This window comes from Eubalaena glacialis, chromosome 16, assembly GCF_028564815.1.
Source record: "Eubalaena glacialis isolate mEubGla1 chromosome 16, mEubGla1.1.hap2.+ XY, whole genome shotgun sequence".
Lineage (NCBI taxonomy): Eukaryota > Metazoa > Chordata > Mammalia > Artiodactyla > Balaenidae > Eubalaena > Eubalaena glacialis.
In genome coordinates, this window is record NC_083731.1 from 86852311 (window position 1) to 86876452 (window position 24142).

The 24142-nt window shown below is 43.0% G+C and overlaps 1 protein-coding gene across 1 annotated transcript in view; it reads right to left on the reverse strand.

Annotated features, from left to right (window-relative positions):
* LOC133076429 (phospholipid-transporting ATPase IB) overlaps positions 1-24142 on the reverse strand; it is a 457024-nt gene that overhangs the window by 268916 nt on the left and 163966 nt on the right. Inside the window, exon 24 of the mRNA XM_061170962.1 lies at positions 12505-12677. Coding sequence (XP_061026945.1) covers positions 12505-12677 — 173 coding nt within the window. The remainder of the gene's footprint in view (positions 1-12504; positions 12678-24142) is intronic.

The window sequence follows — 24142 nt, forward strand, 5'->3', positions numbered from 1 at the left end:
ACCAAGAGATCACTGAAGAAATCAAAGAAGAAATAAGAAAATACATAGAAACAAATGACAACAAAAACATGATGACCCAAAACCTATGGGACGCAGCAAAAGCAGTTCTAAGAGGGAAGTTCAGAGCAATTCAATTTCATCTCAAGAAACAAGAAAATCTCAAATAAACAATCTAACCCTATAGACTTAAAACAACTAGAGAAAGAAAACCCAAAGTGAGTAGAAGAAAAGAAATCATGAAGATCAGAGCAGAAATAAATGCAATAGAAACAAAGAAAACAAAAGCAAAGCTCAATAAAACTAAAAGCTGGTTCTTTGAGAAGATAAACAAAATCGATAAACCCTTAGCCAGACTCATCAAGAAAAAAAGGGAGAGGATGCAAATCAATAAAATTAGAAATGAAAAAGGAGAAAACACAACTGACACCACAGAAATACAAAGGATTATAAGAGACTACTACAAACAACTGTATGCCAATAAAATGGACAACCACGAAGAAATGGACAAATTCTTGGAAAGGTACAATTTTCCAAGACTGAACCAGGAAGAATTAGAAAATACAAACAGACCTATCACAAGTAATGAAATTGAAACCATAATTAAAAACCTTCCAACAAACAAAAGTCCAGGACCAGAAGGCTTCACAGGCGAATTCTATCAAACATTTAGAGAAGAGCTAACACCAATCTTTCTTCTCAAACTCTTCCAAAAAATTGCAGAGGGAGAAACACTCCCAAATTCATTCTATGAAACCACCATCACCCTGATACCAAAACCAGAAAAAGGTATCACAAAAAAAGAAAATTACAGACCAGTATCACTGATGAACATAGATGCAAAAATCCTGAACAAAATACTAGCAAACAGAATCCAACAAAACATTAAAAGGATCATAAACCACGATCAAGTGGGATTTATCCCAGGGATGCAAGGATTCTTCAATATATGCTAATCAATCAATGTGATACACCACATTAACAAATTAAGGAATAAAAACCATATGATCATCTCAATAGATGCAGAAAAAGTTTTCGACAAAATTCAACAGCAATTTATGATAAAAACTCTCCAGAAAATGGGGATAGAGGGAACCTACCTCAACATAATAAAGGTCACGTATGACAAACCCACAGCAAGCATCATACTCAATGGTGAAAAACTGAAAGCATTTCCACTAAGATCAGGAACAAGACAAGGATGTCCACTCTCACCACTCTTATTCAACATAGTTTTGGAAGTCCTAGCCACAGCAATCAGAGAAGGAAAAGAAATAAAAGGCATACAAATTGGAAAAGAAGAAGTAAAACTGTCACTGTTTGCAGATGACAAGATAATATACATAGAAAATCCTAAAGATGCCACCAGAAAACTACTAGAACTAATCAATGAATCTGGTAAGGCTGCAGGATACAAAATTAATGCACAGAAATCTCTGGCATTCCTATACACCAACAACGAAAAATCAGAAAAAGAAATTAAGGAAACAATCCCATTTACCATTGCAACAAAAAGCATAAAATACCTAGGAATAAACTTGCCTAAGGAGGTGAAAGACTTGTACTCAGAAAACTATAAAACACTGATGAAAGAAATCAAAGATGACATAAACCGATGGAGAAATATACCATGTTCTTGGATTGGAAGAATCAATATTGTGAAAATGACTATACTACCCAAAGCAATCTACAGATTCATTACAATCCCTATCAAACTACCAGTGGCATTCTTCACAGAATTAGAACAAAAAATTTTACAATTCGTATGGAAACACAAAAGACCCCAAATAGCCAAAGCAATCTTGAGAAAGAAAAACAGAGTTGGAGGAATCAGGCTCCCTGACTTCAAACTATACCACAAAGCTACAGTAATCAAGACAGTATGGTACTGGCACAAAAACAGAAATATAGATCACTGGTACAGGATAGAAAGCCCAGAGATAAACCCACGCACATATGGGCACCTAATTTACGACAAAGGAGGCAAGAACATACAATGGAGAAAAGACAGCCTCTTCAATAAGTGGTGCTGGGAAAACTGGACAGCTACATGTAAAAGAATGAAATTAGAGCACTCCCTAACACTATACACAAAAATAAACTCCAAATGGATTAAAGACCCAAATATAAGGCCAGACACTATTAAACTCTTAGAGGAAAACATAGGAAAAACAGTCTTTGACATAAACCACAGCAAGATCTTTTTTGACCCACCTCCTAGAGTAACGGAAATAAAAACAAAATTAAACAAATGAGACTTAATTAAACTTCAAAGCTTTTGCACAGCAAGGAAATCATACACAAGACAAAAAGACAACCCTCAGAATGGGAGAAAATATTTGCAAATGAAACAACAGACAAAGGATTAATCTCCAAAATATACAAACAGCTCATGGAGCTCAATATCAAAAAAACAAACAATCCAGTTAAAAAATGGGCAGAAGACCTAAACAGACATTTCACCAAGGAAGACATACAATGGCCAAGAGGCACATGAAAAGATGCTCAGCATCTCTAATTATTAGAGAAATGCAAATCAAAACTACAATGAGGTATCACCTCACACCGGTCAGAATAGCCATTATCAAAAAATCTAGAAACAATAAATGCTGGAAAGGGTGTGGTGAAAAGGGAACCTCCTGCAATGTCAGTGGGAATGTAGATTGATACAACCACTATGGAGAACAGTGTGGAGGTTCCTTAAAAAAACTAAAAATAGAACTATCATATGACCCAGCAATCCCACTACTGGGCATATGCCCTGAGAAAACCATAATTCAAAAAGAGACAGGTACCACAGTGTTCATTGCAGCACTATTTACAATAGCCAGGACATGGAAGCAACCTAATTGTCCATTGACAGATGAATGGATAAAGAAGATGTGGCACATATATACAATGGAATATTACTCAGCCATAAAAAGAAACGAAATTGAGCTATTTGTAGTGAGGTGGATGGACCTAGAGTCTGTCATACAGAGTGAAGTAAGTCAGAAAGAGAAAAACAAATACTGTATGCTAACGCATATATATGGACTCTTAAAAAAAATAAAAAAGGTATTGACGAACCTAGTGGCAGGGCAGGAATAAAGACGTAGACATAGAGAATGGACTTGAGGACACGGGGTGGGAGGGGGAAGCTGGGGCTAAGTGAGAGTAGCATCGACATATATACACTACCAAATGTAAAACAGATAGCTAGTGGGAAGCAGCTGCCTAGCACGGGGAGATCAGCTCGGTGCTTTGCGATGACCTAGAGGGGTGGGATAGGGAGGGTGGGAGGGAGGCTCAAGAGGGAGGGGGTATAGGGACATATGTATGCATATGGCTGATTCACTTTGGTGTACAACAGAAACTAACACAGTATTGTGAAGCAATTATACTCCAATAAAGATCTATTTAAAAAATTAAATAAATAGTGATAACATGGAACTTTTAGCTGGAGGGGAGAATCAAACATAGGAGAAATCCCTAAAAGTCAAAAGTTGATCTCGCAGAATGATTAGCCTAAATTATTTCCTGAAATAGTTATTTAAGATGAAAACAGTGCTTCATTTCTAATCATGAGTCATCACCAAAATTATCTTTGGTTTACAAAAGTTTAATAAGAATTTTTTTCTACACTAGAAATGTTTAGAAAGGGATTCCTTTTTCTACTCTGGATTAATACTCCGAAATCTCCAAATATGCCAGTCTCTACAACGGTTAACACAAGCAATTTTTTCAACACTACAAAATCTTCATCCGTCTAATTTTCATTCCAGAGAAATACTAGTAAAACCTGTGGGTGGAAAAACATTTCTTAAACATTGGGCTTCTGGAAATTGTTTTCATTCAACATGCTGCCCAAGACCTGTTACATCTGAGCACTCATCTTTGCAGACTAACAATAAGGCCAGTTAGGACCACATAAATTGCTGCAATCATTCAAATAATAGCATTCATTTTAGAGCTAACCCCCAAAAACCTGTCTAAAAATGAATTCTCCCTTAATTGCATTTAATCAACAAATGGGCAAACATACGCTAAGCCATAATACAAACAACCCAAGGATAGGCTTACAACCTCGACAAGTTAATAATGCTCTCTGGAATAAAAGATCCAAGGAGGAAACTGACTTTTAACTAAACATGTAGGATGCTGAGAAATCACATCATGAAAGAAACCAAAGAAAAGTTTTATTTTTACAACTGTATGACTGGATCCCCACCAACATAGAGGCCAATCAAAACATGATCGGTGGTACAGTTTTAATTAGTGTGTCTGAACTCTGTTTTGATATGATTCTTGGGGATAGTTCACAGGCTGAAAGATACCACACAACAAATGCACAGCATCCTGAGATGTCTTAGCGGCCATCACACGTCCAGCTGGAGTGGAGACCAAGTGGGAAGAGGCAATTCCTTTCCACAGGAGCAGTCCCCCGGGAGGACAGATGCACAGAGTTCGGATAAGTGCATCAGAGGCTTCAGAGAGTCCACAAAATGGGTATAAGACCGAGCCAGTCATGGGAACGATAGACTGTCAGCGTGTAAAAATGCAGCGTCAGTTTCTTTCTAGAGTCTGCTCATATGTGTCCTGCCACAAAATAATCTCTCAACTGCTCCCTTTTCCAAGTGAGACTAACAAAGCCCAGCTCTGCTGACTAAACAGAGGACAGCACGTGTCTCCCAACCAGGCAGGGAGTGAGCTATTGACTGTACCTAAGTCACATCCCTTCGCTTTCCTAGTGAACGGGCACAGATACTTTTGCAAATTTCTGTGCTGCTTACTTTTTTAAATTTATTTTTGGCTGCATTGGGTCTTTGTTGCTGCACACAGGCTTTCTCTAGTTGTGGCGAGCGGGGGCTACTCTTGTTGCGGAGCACGGGCTCTAGGCGCGCGGGCTTCAGTAGTTGTGGCACGCGGGCTCAGTAGTTGTGGCTTGCGGGCTCTATGCACACGGGCTCAGTAGTTGTGGCGCACGGGCTTAGTTGCTCCATGGCATGTGGGATCTTCTCGGACCAGGGATCGAACCCATGTCCCCTGCATTGGCAGGCGGATTCTTAACTACTGCGCCACCAGGGAAGTCCCTGTGTTGCTTACTCTTGAATGCATTGTTATCGTACGGAAATCATCAAGCGTCCTTGCAAAGATTGAGCTACAAAAATCTTATTCATAGTGATACTTAAAACAGTGAAAAAAACCCCTCTTAACCTGAATATTCAACTAGGAATAAATTAAACCAACCATTGTGTTTTCATAACAGAACACTATAAAGCTGTTTTAAAACACATTTTATGTTACTATTTGCCATAGAAACTGCTTAGCATCTTTTCACTTTACATATTGTGAACTGGCTAACGCTCTTTCAAGAAAAAGCATTTTAACTGAAAAAGATCTACATTTCAATACCAATTGCTAACAGTAATGATCTCTAGTCTACAGGACTGTGAATGCTGTGTTCTTTCTTCTTGCTTATCTGCACTTTCTAACTTTTCTCTACAAGAAATATAAATCACTCTAGACTTAGCAAAATCAGCCCCGAAAGTTTCTGGAAACACTGGTCGTACCCCCTCAGCCCTCTCCTCTGGAGTGTCTTTACTCCTATGGTATCAGAGTAAGTACATACATGTTTATCTTCAAATCGATCCTGAAAGACAGAAGTCTAAACACACTGGAGAAAATAAACGATGTCTTCTGAGGTCCCTAATTTGCACAACCAGGGGGAAATCTCTGCTGTGATGTTTCCCTTCCACTCCATCTCCTGCCCAGAGACTCAAAGCCATAAATCACGTCTGCCCGGGTGGCGGCACTGGGGCCCCGAGCATCCCCTGTGTTTGCAGGGGGCTGCAGTGAGGCCATCTATCAGCTCCCTCACAAGGGGAACCCTGATGACTCTTTCATGACTCTTTTCCTGACAATACAAACCTTTTAAACTTCTCAATGTTCTCAAGAGGTCGAAGTGTCCCCCCAGCTCCCATCTGTGCCCACGAAATTGATCTCCATTTTGACAGAAATAAAGAGCTTCATAGAAAACAGAAAAATGAGAAAACAAGAAAGACGGTCGTTTTAAGTAAAGGAAACAAGGAAGAGAGAACAGAGAATTCCTTCTTCAACACACTGAAAACGGTTTACCCGTTTTCTACATGACTGTTATCCCCCTGGAGAATGATAAATCCCACAAGACTTTATGCTAAATTGGTGTAAACAAATTCTACTTTTTGAAAAATGTGTTAAAAGCCAAACCTTTCATCTGAAACTGAGCCTTGACAGTAATAAACATGGGACCATGGCTTTGCTGGCAGAGACAATTGCATGACTCAAAAGCAGAGGCCCTGATCTCATTCAGATCCAGGAAACACTGCTCACGCCTCTATCACTTGCTGAACCCGTGGGCAAGATGATGTAATTTGTCTGAGGCTTTTATTTCCTCATTTATAAAAACAAAGACAACACTTATCAAGGATCAACAAATTGCGAGACTGCAATTTCAGACCTCGACATCGTAATTTGTTTATACGGTTTAGTCTCTGTAAAAGTCCCTTGGATATAACATCCTGCCTGTTCTGCTATGAGAAGGCCCTGGCAATGGAGAGGAGAGGGGTACCACTGTAGTGTATCGCTGAGACAGTAAACTGGGAAGACCAGTGGGGAGACAAGCAATGATGAGGCAGTGCAGGGACCAGAGAGGATGGTGACCAGCTCGGTCACATTCCAACTCAAGGTGCCCAAGAACGTCAGTATGAAAAATCCCAGGTGTAGATGGATCTACAGATCTGGAGCTCAAGGAAGAGGTCACGCTGGACACGCAGACTGGTAAGGTCATCTATTCTCAACCCTGACTACTCATTAGAACCACCTGGAAGTTCGTAAAATTCCTAGACTTCTGCTTTAATTGTTCTGGCGTACGATCTGGGGATCAGGACCTTCTTTGTTTGTTGTCTCTCAACAAAAATTTTGTTCAAATCAATAAAACTTCCATCCAACATTTCATTTTTTTCATTCAACAAACATTTCAATTCAATGGATGAGTTCTTTTGTTCATTTGCCTGTATTTTTAAGGTAACGTTAACATAAAATTAACCACTTAAAGTGTAACAATTCAGCGGCATTTAGTACATTCACAATGCTGTGCCACCATCACCCCTATCGAGTTCCAGAACATTATCATCCCCAAAAGGAGACCTTGTACCCGCTAAAAAGTCACTCCCAATTCCTCCTCCCCCAGCCCCTGAAAACCACTAATCTGCTTCCCCTCTGGATGGATGTGCTTATTCTGAATATGTCCTATGAATGGAATCCTATAATACGTGGTCTTTTGTGACTGGCTTCTTTCCCTAGCTATGCATTCGAGGTTTATCCATGCTGTAGCACGTATCAGCGTTTCGTTCCTTCTTATGGCTGAAAAAGAGTCCACTGTATGGAGAGACCACATTTTGCTTGTCCGTTCATCCATCGACTGACACTTGGGTTGTGTCCACCTTTTGGCCATTATGACTAGTGCTGCTACGAACACGCACATACAAGTATTTGCTTGATTTCCTGTTTTAATTCTTTTGGGTATTTATCCAGGAGGGGAATGGCTGGGCCATATGGTAATTCTAGGTTTAACTTTTTGAGGAGAAAATGTTTTAAGTTCTCCAGATGATTCAGTGGGAAGCTAGTGCTGAGGATCACTAATGGAGAAGACGGATAAGCAGAGGGAATGCACCAGAGAAAGACGTGGGGTGGGAATACAACAGGGCCAAGGGCAAAACCTGGAAATACAGCATTTCAAAGCCGTTGTGAAAGAGCCCATGGGGGGGACACATAACTAGGGAGAAGAGGGGAGTGTCACGGAAACAGAATCCAAGGGGAGCCCTGGATACCAGATGCTGAGGACGAATCCAGAAAGGAATGTGCATATGGCAAGATGGAGGTCTTCCTGGAGGAGGTCTGATTTCAAGGAGGAGGGGCGTGCACGAGAGGCAAGGGCTACAGACACACATTCATCATTCGCATTTAAGGCAAAGACCAGTCTTGTCTCTGTTCTCCTACGATGCCCAGGAACGGCAAATATCAAGCCTAAAATAAAGACCTTACTGGACTAACGAGTTTACACCTCAACAAATAACACCCCTGCCAGACAAAACAGTAAACGGCCGTCCACATTGACCGGTAACTGTTCCGCTGACCAGATGATGACTTTTGGAGGATTTTAACCACATGCAAAATACTCGGGAATAGCAATGTGGAATTAGCAAAATAGTGTGATTCCAATCTCAGCAAAATCTTTAACAAATTCTTACATTTTCCCTCTTTCTGCTGCCTGAAGTATTGTTTTAGTTTAAAAGTATTTATCCATTTTCACACAACCTTTGCCAGTCTCTGAATCAATACGGCTGGGAGACAGTGTGCATCACGATTTCGCTGAAAAATTATTTTCTGAAAAAAAAAGTACTTTGTTATTAGAGAAAAGGGTAACTTTCATAACTATTGCATTTTAAAGATGAAAAGTGTGAAAAGGTGAACCTTATATTTGAAGTCACATATTAAATTTAACTTAAGTTTAAATTCTCAACGAATAGAAAGCATATCTGAAAGGTGTGAGTGCTTTTTAAAAAAAAAAAAAAAGTCTGTGGGGTTTTTTTCTTTTCCTTAATCTTAAGTATGAGACCAGCCAAGAGACGTCTCCTGAAGGTAAAATAGTGCACTATCCTAGATTCCTTTTTTCAATTAGTGTTTCTATTTTGTAGACAGTAACCGTATTTAATTTGAAATTTCCTCTTTCAGTGCCAATTCCAGTTTGAACGCCTTCCTGTGGAGCCGTTAGGGGTACAGCGTGAGGTGACACACAAAGCCCTCTGAGCTCAGTCACAGTCAGAAGGGGAAAAAGATGTTTTTCTTTGGTATCAAGCACCTGGCAAGCAGAGCGCGTACTCCCATAGAGCCTGGAAGGCATTCCTGGCTCTCCCTCGAGAATCCAAATGGACTCGTTCTGATTTCCCTCTGAAAAACCATGAAGTTAGAGCACGTGTGCTATGATTTACAGTTTAGCAGATTTTCCACGTCTCTTGTTGTTTCTGGTGTGGTGTGTCTCTGCTCACCACCACAGCGCGGTGATGGCTCGCTAATGTGGCAACTGCTGGGGACCGTGACTTTCTCACCGTGACCTCAGGCTCTACATGAGAGTGACCACCTTGGGTGGTGACACTTCGTAGACATCAGGTGCCGCCTACCCAGCCACTTAACAATGTAGACACAAAGGGGGAAATTGTGAGAAAGTCCTTCCCCATCATTCTTTCTGGCCTTCTTGCCCTCTGCATGTCCCTCATCTAAACCTCCCCTGTGCAATCCAGGAAAGAAAGCGCAGTGCCAACCGCTCAGAAAAGTGGGCTTGTTAGGTACGACACCGAAACACAAGGGACAGAAGGAAAAACGCTTCATGAAAATTAACATCTTTTGTGCTACAAACAGTACCATTGAGAAAATGAAAAGACAGCCTACAGAAGGAGAAAAAACATTTGTAAATTATGTATCTGATAAATACTTTATCCAGAGTACATAAAGAACTCTTAACAACTCAATAATAAAAAAGACAAATAATCCCATTAAAAAAATGTGCAAAGGACTTGAATAGACATTTCTCCAAACAAGATATATAAATGGCCAATAAGCGTATGAAAAGATGCTCAACATCATTAACCATCAGGGAAGTGCCAATCAAAACCACAATGAGGAATTGCCTCACACCTACTAGGATACCCAATCAAAAGATGGATAATATCAAGCGTTAGCCTGGATGTGGAGAAACTGGAACCTTCACACATTGCTAGTGAGAATATAAAACGGTGCAGTCACTTCAGAAGCCAGTCTGACGGTTCCTCCAAAGGTTAAATATACAGTTACTTCCTGATCCAGCACTTTCCCTCCTGGGTATGTACCCAAGAGAAATAAACACATAAATCCATACAAAACCTTGTACATGAATCTTCATAGCAGCATTACTCATAATAATCAAAAAGTATCAACAATCCAAATGTTTATCAACATGAAGAGACAACACGGGGTCTCTCCCTACAATGGAATATTATTCAGCTACGAAAAGGAATGAAGCACAGACACAGGCTACAACAGGGATGAATCTGGAAAACATCATGCTCAGTGAAAGAAGCCAGTCAGAAAAAAGACCACATTCTGTAGGATTGCATTCCTATAAAATGTCCCAAACAGGCAAATCTATAGAGACAAGAAAGCAGATTCATGGTCATTTAGTAATGAGGGGGGTTGAAAGGGTGAAGGAGGTGGGGACTGCCTGATATTGGATAAGAGAGTTTCTTTTGGGGGGAGGATCAAAATATTCTCAAATTGGTTGTAGCAATGGTTACAAAACTCTGAACATATGAAAACCCACTGAACTATTATATACTTTAAATGGGAGAACTGTGTGATATTGGACTTCTCTCTCAATAAAGATGGTTTTTTAAAAAAGGGAGGGGACCATCATAAAACCAGGAAGCACGGTCTTTCATTTCCAGATGCTCTGATCATCCCTCACTGTCTCAGGTCCCTCCGAGCTGTACTGAGCTTCCTGACTTCCAGGCAAAATGGGCTTCTCATCCACTGTTTCAAGCACATTTGAATCTGTTCCTCGCCCCCATGGTCCTCAGATGTCCTATAGCCACACGCACAAAAGCAACATTTCCCTCCAGCACGGAGGCTCCAGCAGCCTCCAGCTCTCCTTGGCCGTCGGTGGCAGGTTCCGAATTAAGAAAAGCGATCAGGACAGCAAAAAAAAAAAAAAAAAAGACAGGGAATATCATTATGTGAAGACAGACAGTCAGGGTTCTGGGGGGAGGTGCACTCGTGGGGACAATGAGAACAGATTCTTTGGTCTCGTACAGAAACCAGTGGCGGGGGGGGCAAGGCTGGGGAGACCTGGGAGAGAAGACCTTCCTGATGGCAGGGCAGGGGGACTTGCCCACAGACTGGCTGGGCATCCCCAACGGGCAGGGTCCTGCGGTCTGGGCAGAGAGGCGTGGCATCACCAGGGCCTTCGGGTAAGGCAGAAATGGCAAGGCCACTTGTCAATGTGACAATGGTTATTCTAACTGGACCAGGCTCAAACCCACAGGAGGCGTTCCTCAGAGACTAAAACAGCAAGGAAGTTCAAAGCATCCTGGTAACAGGCTTCTGAGAAAGTATCAAAGGAAACAATGTATGAAAAGTGTATAACCGTAAGATCTAAGAACAGGCACCAGTGAAATGATTAATCCAGCAATATGCATTGAGCATTTAACAACCGCATACCAGGTGCTGCCTGAACACAGTGCTTTCAGAAACGGGAAGCTCCCCTCTCACCTTTCAAGTTGTTTACTGCAAAACTGGGGTGGTGCCACTCATCTTTATTTAGTTTATTCTCTTTATACAAGCAGACCTCATTTTATCGTGCTTTGCTTTATTGCACTTCACCAGATACTGTGTTTTTTACAAGTTGAAAGCTTGTGGCACTTCACCAGATACTGTGTTTTTTACAAATTGAAAGCTTGTGGCACTTCACCAGATACTGTGTTTTTTACAAGTTGAAAGCTTGTGGCAACCCTGAGCTGAGCAAGTCTACTGGTGCTCTTTTTTCCAACAGCATTTGTTCACTTTGTATCTCTGTGACTCTGTGTCACATTTTGGTAATTCTTACAATATTTCAAACCCTGGACAGCAAAAATGATCACCACTTGCTGAAGGCTCAGATGATGGTGAGCATATTTTTAGCAATAAAATATTTGATTTGTTTGTACATTTTTTTAGACACAATGTTACTGCACACTTAATAGACTACAGTATAGTGTAAAAATAACTTATACACACACTGAGAAACCAAAAAATTCACCTGACTTGTGTTATTGCAATATTCACTTTATTGTGGTGGTCTGGAAACAAACCTATAGTATCTCCCAGGTCTGCCTATAATTTGCCTGACTTTCAAATCTCTATCAAAACTGGACCTTGTATAGCCAGTAGTCAATGGGTTGTAACCATCCCACCCTAAAAACCCTTCCCAGATTTCGAGAAAAGCCAGCAGAGGCATCTGGTTAGATCTTACAACAAAAATTGTCACAGCACGGTCCCCAGCCAAAGCTCCTTGTGGACTGAAAAGAAACACCAACTGTCCCTCAGGAAAGAGGCATCCAAATCCCACAAGACTTGGAAGTTGAGCGCATCCATCCGGAACCAAGGAACCAAGGAACCAAGTCCTTGGGACCCTTCTAACATCCCACGAGCTTGAGGCCGAGTGTTTCAGTTTATCCTATGTGAATATGACCCGAGACCCTGGCTTTGATCACTTTGATCTGCTCAGAAGTCAATAAACAAAACAAAAACGCAAAAACCACTAACCGCCTTGCGCGCAGTCTGTGAGTGGACAGTTGAATGTGTATTATTGTTTTGCTTTTTTTCCCCCAAAGCTTATTCCCACGCACGGCTCTTTCACGTAAACCCAGGACTCAGACAAGTCAGAGTATGAGTCTCGGGCAGCCTCCGTGAGCCTACCTGCAGCATATGACCGCTTTGCACGAGAGGGCCAAGTCCAGGAAGCTTCTCCTGACCTCGAAGGACAGTGCGTACTTCAGGGTGTGCCCGTCGATGATGAGGGCCGCGTCGTTCTCCTTGCCCAGAAGACTCCCAAGGTCAGCGCAGTGCTGAGTAATGGCTGCCCGCGTGGCCTGAAACAAGGGTAGGGGGGTGGGCGGACGTGTCACATTTTAATAAATCAAAAACAGAAGCTTTTAAAAAGCAGAAAGAAAAGCCCAAAAATCTAAAGTAGGTTCCTTAAAATGAAAACATGCCCGTTTTAATGTAAAACATACAGAGTTCAACTTGGCATATTTATACATTAAAATTACACTGGACTGCCCTCTAGGTCTGTGTTATGGGTGAAAACATCCCCATGGTGATTTTTTTTTTTGAAGATTTTTTTTGATGTGGACAATTTTTAAAGTCTTTATTGAATTTGTTACAATATTGCTTCTGTTTTGTTTTGGTTTTTTCGCCCCAAGGCATGCGGGACTTTAGCTCCCCAACCAGGGTAGAACCTGCACCCCCTGCGTTGGAAGGCCAAGTCTTAACCACTGGACCTCTAGGGAAGTCCCCCCATAGTGATATTTACATTTGATATTTACAACAACCTAATCTGGTTGCCGTCTATGGCTGACCTAGAGCATCCAAATTCTTCTCCATTGGAACTTTAATTGCTTAGGTTCTGATGACTATCTTTCTCTCCCCTCCTTTATACTACATACATATTATTCTTGGTGTCCCTAGAACAGGAAACTCCATAAAAACAAATACGTTTTTTGGGAAAAGGTAACGTTGCTGGAGCTTAAATGCCAAGCGTCTCTCAGTTCACACAAGGTCACCTTTAAAGCATCCAAAAGATATTAGAGGATATAAAAATAACACAAAAGATGAATTTCCATTCTCTGCTGAGATCTGCAGATTAAACCATTTCTCTCCATGTATCATCAGAGTAAGAAACGAACTGATAATTTTTTCATGTTACAAAAAATATCCAATAAATTAAACTGCCAATACCTTTAAAACATTGCTACCAACCTAAATAAGTGCTTTGGTGTGATGTCTACTATCAGATGGAATTAAAGCACAGGACCACTTTTAAGATTTAAACACAAGGATGTTCTAATCTTCCAACGGAATTTATGATTACGAATAGGATACCCAGTTCAAATATAATATATAAGAAGACAATTTTTGGCTCATGATAAAAAGCCTGTTTAAGTTAATCAGGGAAGCACACAAGTCAGCTGAAATTATTCTGTCTGGACAACTGTCCTTCGGCTAATAAGTTACATTTACATCTATCATCCGGTAACATAAATTACAATTAAGAAATATGTGGAATGAACAGGGATTCTTCCAGCCCTCGTTAAACTGAGGATCAGCTACCATCACAAAGTGAGAAGCAGAATATACTGTCTTACTGCTCAGTTACCCTTTAAACAAGAGACTTTGACAATATCAAAAAGATGCATCTAAGGCACAATTGTGGTGCTATGGTTAGGTGGCCTGGGGTCTGGTCCCAACTCTCCACTTATTACCTCTGTGACCTTGGGCAAGATACAAAACCTCTTTAAAACAGCAGTTTTCTCGAGTGTAAAACAGAGCTAAGAATACTCACTTCACAGCACTTTTCTTATGAAAAGTGAGCTACTTAGAGTAACCTACTGGCACATAATAAGCATCCAGTAAAACCCATTCCTCTTCCTGTCACTATTTATTCATGAAGAACTTCCTACACCAAGGAATACACACATCTCTGCCACTTCAGACAGTGAATAAATGCCAGAGGTGACAACGCCTGCTTTGTCAATGCAATAATAGAGGAATTGATAAAATAATGCTCTAAGAAAAAAAGTTAAATTGACTTTTACTAAAAATAAAGGACACTTTATACTTCTTATTCTTGGTTAGTTGCATAATCCTGAATCTCAAACAAAACATCTATGTTTACTTTATCTGTGCAAACAGCCTGCCCTTTAGAGTTTGGGTAGAGAAGAAAATTCCACCCACTTTGGGAAACCCCAGCTTGGCAGCCTGGGGGTGTCACCGGGGGAATCAGACAGGTCCGGGCAACTCTAGAGGGTGTGCCTGCCGGGGTCCAAGCACAGTGGACAGAAAACCCTCCTGGGAAACGTCCCTCCAAAGCAATTAGGCCGGGTTTGCAGATTTGGTCCACGGACAGCAAGCCGGCGCCGTGGCAGAGGCTCAGACCAGCCCAGGGTCCTTCGAGGAAGAGGCTGAGGAGACAAATCCCTGACATGTGCAGACCCTGCCTACGGCTTTTCTTCATGGGGACACAGCACCAGTGGAGCTACGCAGAGACAGTGATATTATGAAGGGTACTTTCTCTACTTGGGGTTATTTCTGGAGTGTGCATGAGGACAGACCGGACACTGATGGCTCTTCTTCCTGGGGGAGGTCCAGTATTGGGGGTTGACCACCGATCACTGTGGGAGGCTCGGGCATGATGCGGAGGGGTGCCACCAGAGGAAGCCTGAGCCAAGGGAATATGATGGCAGAAACGTGCTGAGAAAACTATGTTCCTGATGTTACCAAGGCTCTTGCCCCAGAATCATACCCCTGCCCTTCCCGGGAATGGAAACCAATTGCTCTTATCTAAGTTTCAGGAGGAAGCTGCATAGAAAAAAACAAGAACTGGTTAGAACCATCTAGGCCCAAGATGGCGGAAGACTTGACTTCCAGCGGACTTGGAGCCTCATTGTACACTCATTAGCTGCTAAATGACACACCCACCAGTGCCAGGACAGTTGCCAGTTGCCATGACAACCACCAGAAAAACCCAAACAACGACTGAAAAGGAGTATTGCATCAGTTCCGGGTCCAAACACATCCCTAGTCTCGGATAACTCCTGAATATTCCTGCTACTCTTTCCAAATCCCTCCCTTTCACTCTGACCCTCCTATATATTTGGTATATATATCAGCTTCTCAACCCAGCTGGGTTGAGAAGCTGATTTGTGAACTAAGTGGCCGCTTCTCCATTCTTTGGCCATTCGGTAAAGCTTGCGCTGTTCCAGTGTCGGCATCAGTCTTGTTACTGGCTGTGCGATCCCTTTTCCTCCCTCCACTCCTCAACCCTAGTCTCCCCCTCCGGCCACGTGAAGACACAGCATGAAGACAAACCAGGAAGAAAACCCTCATCAGGCCCTGGATCTGCCGGCACCTTGATCCTGGGCTTCTAGCCTTCACAACCATGAAGAGTGAAATCCTGGTGTTTAAGCCACCCAGGCCGTGGTACTTTTGTTACAGCAGCCCGAGCTGACTAAGACGAAAGGTCACTGGCGATGCAGCTCTTCTTGGCAGAGCGGATATAGAGATGAAAGGACCATGAGGGCACAGTCAGTGCACAAGCAACAAGCTGTCACGTTTACTGCCTGGAGTAAGGTTTCTACTTTAACATAGTAACTGCAGGGACAGCATACACAACACGGGAGACAAGGCTGAGAATGCATGGCGGGGTTGGGGGTGGCAGGTGGTCAGGGCAAGGCCTCTAGGAGCAGGTGATGCCCATGGGAGCAATGACCCCTTGGCTGTGCTGAACTGTACCCTGTAGAAACATGGCGGCCAAGCTGTCCACTTGCAGTGAGAACACCAAACATTCCTAAATCACGCAACACCGATAAAAGAGATTTCACATTTATATTCCATTGACCAGGCATTTTCTCACACACTGGTAAAGAGTAAAGTACATTAACAAATGGGTTCAACTAAACAATTACATGAGTCAAACCCATGACCGTCAACCAACCAAGATGTAGTTACTGGAGTTCCTACCATGCTCTATGGTATCTACCCCCATAAGTCCTACAATACAATCAGGGCGGCAAATACACACACAAAAGAATGAACTAGTCAAAACCTAATACTCTCCTGATGGGCAGACTGTAGACCTCACCAGGATCATACCCTTGCCTGGTGTGGCTCATTTTTGTGTTTAGCTGGAATTATACTAAATTTTAAATTCGATGAAGGCAGAAACTCCTCTTGCCAATCTCTGATCACGTGAGAGCAGAGCAGGTGCTCCATAAATGTGCTGACTTCCTAAATTAATTGATGTGTCTAAGCTAACCCTTCACTGTAATATCTTTAAGAGATTATTTACTGGTCTTGGAGGCATCTGTCTGACCTTCTTGTGGGCTATTCAGCCTTCCTGGTACATTTTTACATTACATCTTCCTTAAAAATGATTGGTCCTTGATTCTTCTTATTCCACGTATCCTGGACTCTTTGCCGTCAATGTCCTCGAGGCCTAACCTTCCCCCTTACCTGAACCATTCTGTTCTCCCTGCACTTCACCTGCTCAGAATCACACCTGTGCCTTTGAGATTGAAAACCTTCCCTACCACTAAACTCCCTCCAGATTCATCCTTCCAACTCCACCCTTGACTTGTCTCCAGCCTCTACTTTGGTCTTTAATTCCTACGCTTTCAATGCCCACTCAGCAATAATCTTTGATCAAACCCAAACTAGCTCGGCTCACCACACATGTGTGGCAGAATATAGGTCCCTTCTGTGCAATTCTGGAGCAAGCCAATCGGAGGTGTTAATATCACAAACAGTTCCTTATTCTCAAATGCACTATGATTCAAAAGTCTGTTTTTAAGTTAGTTATTGGGCACTTAGAATCTATTTTCCCAAAGGAACGATGTTACAAACTGTGGTTGGATCCCAGGGCCTGTTAATGCCTATTTAGCCTAGTTGCTAAAATTTATACTGCAGTCTCTGATTTTAATAAAAAACCGACTACAGAAAGTTACAATGGACTTGGCTGTTAGGGGGGCATAGGGAGCTGGGGCTGGGGCTTCATTCCCTGAAAGTTACGAAGCATCCCGAAATTCTTCATTAGAATTTGCCTTTTAGGCACTATTATGAAAAAATATATTTCCAGCTTTGCACACATGTTCTTCCATTTTGTTTTCCTTCACAATTGAAAACACGCCTGACTTAAAGCCAAAAGTGGGCAACTCTGAGTAAAGGCTGATCCCTGAGCCACGCCAGACACTTTTCCCCAGACAGGCTGCACGATGAACCCTGCGCTTCTTATCAGTAAGGTCAGCGCTTGCCTCTGCCTTTCCGGGTTTTTAAATAAGATTCTATAAACACCATAGACAGTGCTACCCTGTGATCTCGGGAAATGGTTGTCTCTCTGCTGATTCACAGATCAGAGGTTCATCTCATGGCCCCTGAGCACAGCTGAAGCGCACCCCGCTCAGCCTACAGGCAGATGGGACCTGGAAGGCGGTCCTACTGTTAATCACTTTAGATTCAGTAAACAAACCAGGAGAGACGACCATTTCTAGAACCCGGATGCATTTTTACCAATTTGCAGATAGCAGGAATCTCTCCTCAAAATTAAACAGTGCCGGCAGCAATGAACTCTGTCGAGGCAGGTCATCCTCTCCTTCCCCGAGCTCAGCACTTTCTGAGATGCCCTGGTAGCAGCAGCTGCCTCAGCCCTCACTTTGATGTTCTGCAAATTCCAACGGGCTCAGAGCTGACGATGCTGAAAAGCCAGGATGGCTCGAGTTTCAGGAGCGGCAACTCAACCAAATCATCACACTCAGCCTTAAAGTTCAGGAGCAAAGTACCTTCTCCTGAATGAACCTTGGGCCTGTGAGCCTCTAACGGTCATGCTCATCCTCTAGACCACAGGTTCAAGAGAAGAGGAATCTGCAGATAAGAGGAATCTATTAAATGTGTCATGTGTTTCAAGGACTTCCTATAATACAAATAATTTCAAGGAAGATGAGATTATACTTCACAGGCGTGAAGCACACGTCTTAAAGAGATAATGTGGAGTCTTGCTACAGGTACCCAGGTGCCTGCCTGGTACCCTCAGATCACCTTTTATCACCACCCCCATCAGGCTTTTCTCTACACTGGTCGTCTCTACCTCCCATAGAATGTTTCCATTTCTGATAAAAAAAAAAAAAAATTATCTTCTCAGTGTAAACCTACTCAATTTACTGAATTCACACTAGCATATAACCTCTACAGAAGTCTTTTTGCTTTTGTTTTGTTTTTGTTAATCAGCTTCTTTGAACCTCTTCTACAATTAAAATACAGAAGACTTCCATCACCCAAATGTCCCCTCAAGCCATTTTGCAATCACTCCCCTCCCCTCCCCCACCGCCAGCACCCAGCCATCATTGATCCACTTCTGTTACTATAGTTTTGCCTCTTCTAGAATGCCATACAAACAGAATCACAGTTGCTAGTCTTTTCCGTCTGGCCTATTCACTTAGCCTAATCCTTTGAGATCTGTCCAAAGTTTTTGCACTTATCAACAGCTTATTCCTATTTGTTTCCAAGTAGTATTCCAATGTATGACTACACCACAACTGTCCACTCACCTGTTATTACACATTGGGGTTGTTTCCAGTTTTAGGATATTCCAAATAATTCTACTATAAATATTCGTATACTAGTCTTTGTGTGAACATATGTTTTTATTTTTCTTGGGTAGACACCTAAATTGAAATTACTCTGTCATACCGTCTATACAGATACACACAGAGCACACCCATGTTTAACTTTATGGAAACCATGAGACTGTTTTCCAAAGTGGCTGCATCATTTTGCCTTCTCAACAGTCCCATCTGAGCATTCTAGCTATGCCTCATCCTTGTCAACACGGACACCAGCAGTCTTTTTAACTTCAACCTTAGATTCTAATGGCTACGTAGTGTTAGATTTAGTAGTTTTAATTTGCATTTCCCAAATGACTAACGGTGTCAAATCTCTTTTAATGCTTAATGAATTAAATGGATTTCTATTTGCTGGGATTGCAGGGCAATTACAACTAAGCACAGTGGAATAATTCACGTAATACACGGGGAATATTTTTTACGTAGGGTAATAACAACCATGTATGGAGGCTAGCGCCAAGAATCTCTCTTTAGGGCTGGAGACCCTAATTTTTCAGTTTCTTCTTTTCTTTGTACGTCTTCCATCTCTAAAAGATCCACATTTTCCTGGAAAGGCATCCCCGGCAAGATTAGAAGAGAGATTCAGCAAGTGGGGCACGTGAAAGAAACTGGGCAGCAGCTGCTCACCAACAAGTATCATTTTTAAGAAAGAGACCATTTATTCACTTAGGCTTCAGAGCCTAGAAAGTTTGAAAACTATCAATCACCACTGTTTATTGAAAGAAAATTTGACTAACAGTTGTGACAGAGCTCAAATCACCAAGGTTAAAAACCTCCCTGAAAATATGTACTTTCTTTCGCTTCTCAAAGGATATTAAATAGCACACCTAATATGCTTAATTTATTTTCTTCCACAAAACGAGATTTTGATTTTAGCGCCAGGAATCCTTTTACATACTAAACAAATGTGTTCTTGCATAGCTGTGTATAAGATCTCAAAAATAATGTAGATGCGTGAAAAAAAAGCATTTGCTATTTGAACCTCTACTATGGATCCTTTTTGCCGTTTCTGAGAAAGGAGATAACCCTTTTTAAGAAATGATTTCAAAGTGTGACCCTCCCACAGGAAGAATGTGACATCCGCATTTGTAAGGGATCACTCAGCTGCGTATAAAATGACCCTCTATAATTCCATGGAACAGTTGCTTCTCACACATCTGCCCAGACTGGATCTCAGGAAGTCACTGTCTATTTTGGGGACACAATGAATCACATTTAAAATCATCACAGTAGATGAACAACAAGGTCCTACTGTAGAGCACAGAGAACTACATTCAATACCCTGTGATAAGCCCTAGTGGAAAATAATATGAAAGAGCATATGTATGTATAACTGAGTCACTATGCTGTACAGCAGAAATTAACACAACATTATAAATCAACTAGACTTCAATAAAATTAAAAATAAAGAACTCATACAAAATACAACAGAAAAAAAAAAAGTACTGTCAGTGATTCTGAAAGAGTCACAAATAACACATTAATCTCTAAAGTACCCGATGCCCTCCAAGCTTCTTGGGCACCCCCCTCCCAAAAAGAATTATCACACTCACCAGGAATAATTTTACTGTCAACACAACAACCTCAACTTAACTAATTAATTTCCTGACCTTTGGAGATTTACATTTTTAACTTTTAACATATCTATATTACATTATATATCAATAATATAGTCATTGGTTTAACTATTTCTAAAGTCGCCTTGATTCTTGGATGAATTATAAAGTGCCCAAAGCACACACAATGGTGATTGAGTTTAGAAATTTTAAAACAAAGTACTGCAGAAAAAGTTGCTAGAGTATTTTTAACGAACTGTGTGATTAAGTATGTCAGCTAAACTTTGGCAGAGGAAGACAGAGTGCTATTAGTCTCACACAAAAAGATAAAATACCCCAACAAGGACCCACTGTATAACACAGGGAACTATACTGAATATTTTGTAATACTGAGTACAATACTCAATAATAATAAGGGAAAACAATTTGAAAAAGAATACATACGTATATATACACATATATATACGTATGTATAACTGACTCACTTTGCTGTACAGCTGAAACTAACACAACATGGTAAATCAACTATACTTCAATTAAAGATAAAATACCAATTGCAAACTAAAGATCTACATTTGCTCCACAGTGACAAATGCTAACATCTGTTACGTCCTCATAGAGAGCACATCGTAGGTACCACAAAATCATCTCAATGCTTGAACTACCTATTTGTTGTATGATAAGACCAATTTCTTAATAAACATACGCTAACTTTTAAAATAAACCTTATGGATGCCATGTAAGAAAATGAACATCATAATATTAATTTCCCGACGTTGGGGATTTAAGCTTTTAACGTTACTATTTCGATAATACAGCCTTTGCACTTCCTACTTCTAAAGGCTTCTGGACTCTTAGAGGAATTATAATGTGTCCAGACTGTTTAGACCGGTGTGAACAACAAAAACAGTAAAAAAAAAAAAAAAAAAAAAAAACCAAAACATTTCTGAAAGAGAAATAGTGAAGGCAGATCATGAAAGATCCCCAAACGCACGTGTGGCAGCAGCAGGCTGTGCTGACAGGCAGCGAAGGGTGTAGCCACGCGAGAAAATGGGCCCTTGGGCTCCCATCCCGGGTCCACGGAGGCGAAAGCACGGGACATGAAGGGCGGGGCCTGGCTGCCGCCCACATGCTCCCCAGCCACAGCTGACCCACCCTGACCCGGTTCTGGAAGGAGCCTGCCCACGGGTCCTCTTCAGTTTTCCTGGAATCGCTGTCGTTGGGGGAGAACAGGCTGTCACGTGAGAGGAGAGACCAGCTGCCTACCCACCTCTGCTCTCCTAGGGAAACATCTCACGTCAGCGTGGGACACGGTCACACACTTACACACTTCCTAAATGATCGTCTCCAGTCGGAAAAGTCAGGGGCATGTTCCATGACACACACATCTTCAAAATAAATAAATAAAACCACATGAATCAGTAAAAGTGTAGGAAAGGTCTCGTTTCCACGGGAGACCTCCACCCTGATGACGGAGCAGGGAGGAAGCCTCGTCGTGTTTCATCTGGGCACCTGGCCGAGAGGCAGACCCCACGACCAGCCACGGCGGGCGAGGGCGGACAGCCTGGGACATTCCTCACCATGGAGACTGGCAAGGACTCAGGGTTATGGAGATAAAGTTGACACTGAAATACAGAGCAACGACAAAAAGCCTTCATGTCCCCTTTACCCGTTAAGGGTCTATTATGTGCATAAGCTTCTAGGGGTAGAGAGGCCCAGAGACAAAGAAAGAGCCATACAGACAACACACAAGAGCCAAAAATCGCCGCGTGCGCACATCCAGGCCGCAGGACCGAAGGCCCATGAGGCGCGGGGACCCCAGGCGTGCATTAGGATGCGCCGGGGGACACGCCGCGGGCTGCGGTAGCGGGAAACATGAGGACGCCTTCCCAGGGCCTGCAGGGAGCTGGCGCGGGCTTCTACGTATAAAATGCCCACCAGGTGACACGCCTGCAAGAGGGAAGGAGGACACAGAGCAGCTAAGGGGCCTTCACGTGATGAGGGTCCCGCCTTCTTCGGGATGATGGAGACAAAACCAAGAGACGCGCTGAAGCAACGGGCGCGCGGTGCTCGGTGAACAGTCGGAGGTCGAGAGGCAAGACGGGGCTGAGTGTAAGCCTCTCGGCAGGTGGATAAACTGGGCATCACCAGGAAAGGTCCGGGAGTATGGGGGGCGCGGGGTAGCCCGGGACCAGGGGTCAGAGCAGAGCGGATGTGACTTTGTGCGGAGAGAGTAGGGTCTTTGGGTTAAGAGGAAACCCCTGTTCCCTGCGAGACCGCGGTGGGCAGGCCGGCTGGATGGCGGGCAGCACCCGGCCTTGCTCTGGGGGGCCCTGCTTCTCGGAAGCCACGCCGGCCACTACGCCCGCAAAGCTGCCACGGCACATCCGCAGCTTGTTCCGTGTGGATCACATGACCTCTCCATCCACGCTGCCCCCAGAACGGAAAGGAAACCATCTGGGCAGTCTCCCTACTCCTCCTCGGTGAGCAAAGCCAACAAAGCGCGTCGCTCAGCAGGTGAGCCATCATTCACTGTCGGCTGAGAACCACCCCCGCTCTGTTCATGCTGGTCCCCTCCGCGCATCAGCACGTGCCCGGGGTCACGGGCTTTCCGCTGAAGCTCTGAGAGTCCTGGCGGCGCCAGCTTCGTGGACCATTCACACCTTAGAGAGTAGGCAGGGATGTGACTGAGACACGGCCGTGCCCCCAGATCCAATCTCCCTGGGGACACGTATGGGGCACATGCACGGGGGCACATGCCAGGGGGGAAGGTCAAGCAGGGCCAGGAAGCAGGAGTCCATCGGAAACTGGACACGAGTGGCCTCAGTCAAGCAGACACCGACTTACAGGCCAGAGCACAACAGTCTAGGCTTAACTGGACAAAAGGTCCCGACAGTCCATTTGAGGCCAGGAAGTATAATCCATAGGTTGATTTTAGGTTAGTAATTCATCCCACCTTAAAACAAAAACAAAAAACAAAGAAAAACCCTACTTCACCCAAAATTTAAAAAACAAAAACAAAAACAGGCACTTTCACATGAAAGCTCTGATACCAGTTTCTCTTGAAAACTACAGTATCGGGGACCCCTGGGCCCGTGTCCTGCATGGCTGCTGGGCCTGAGATACAGGAAGGACCTCTCCTGGCTACGACGCCTCCCCTCCCCACTGACAGCCCCTCAGTACTGGGCACTGGGCATCACTGGCTCCTGGGAACGTGCTGCTCTGTTCCTCTGCCCACCTGCCACTAAAAGTGGGAATAACCGTGAGGAGGGCGGCCACGGCCCCCTGGTTCAGGGACACTGATCGACCTCAAACATTCCCTGCACATTGCTGGCCCTGCAGGACTGTGCTGGACCCGCTCACCTTGGTGAGCACCGTCTTCTTTGATCTTTAACGGGACATGACTGGTGCAGAGATACGCTCCCCCGAGGGCTCCGCCCGGCTTCTCTCAGGGCTTTCCGGGCTGTTTCTAATACGGGTGCAGGGTTCTATATTCTACCCAGCTGACAAAGGATCAGCCTCTACAACTAAACTAGTAATTCTGAGAGAACATACAAATTCCCAGATGTAAAACCCAAAAGGGATCCAGAGGAATGAAGATTTCCT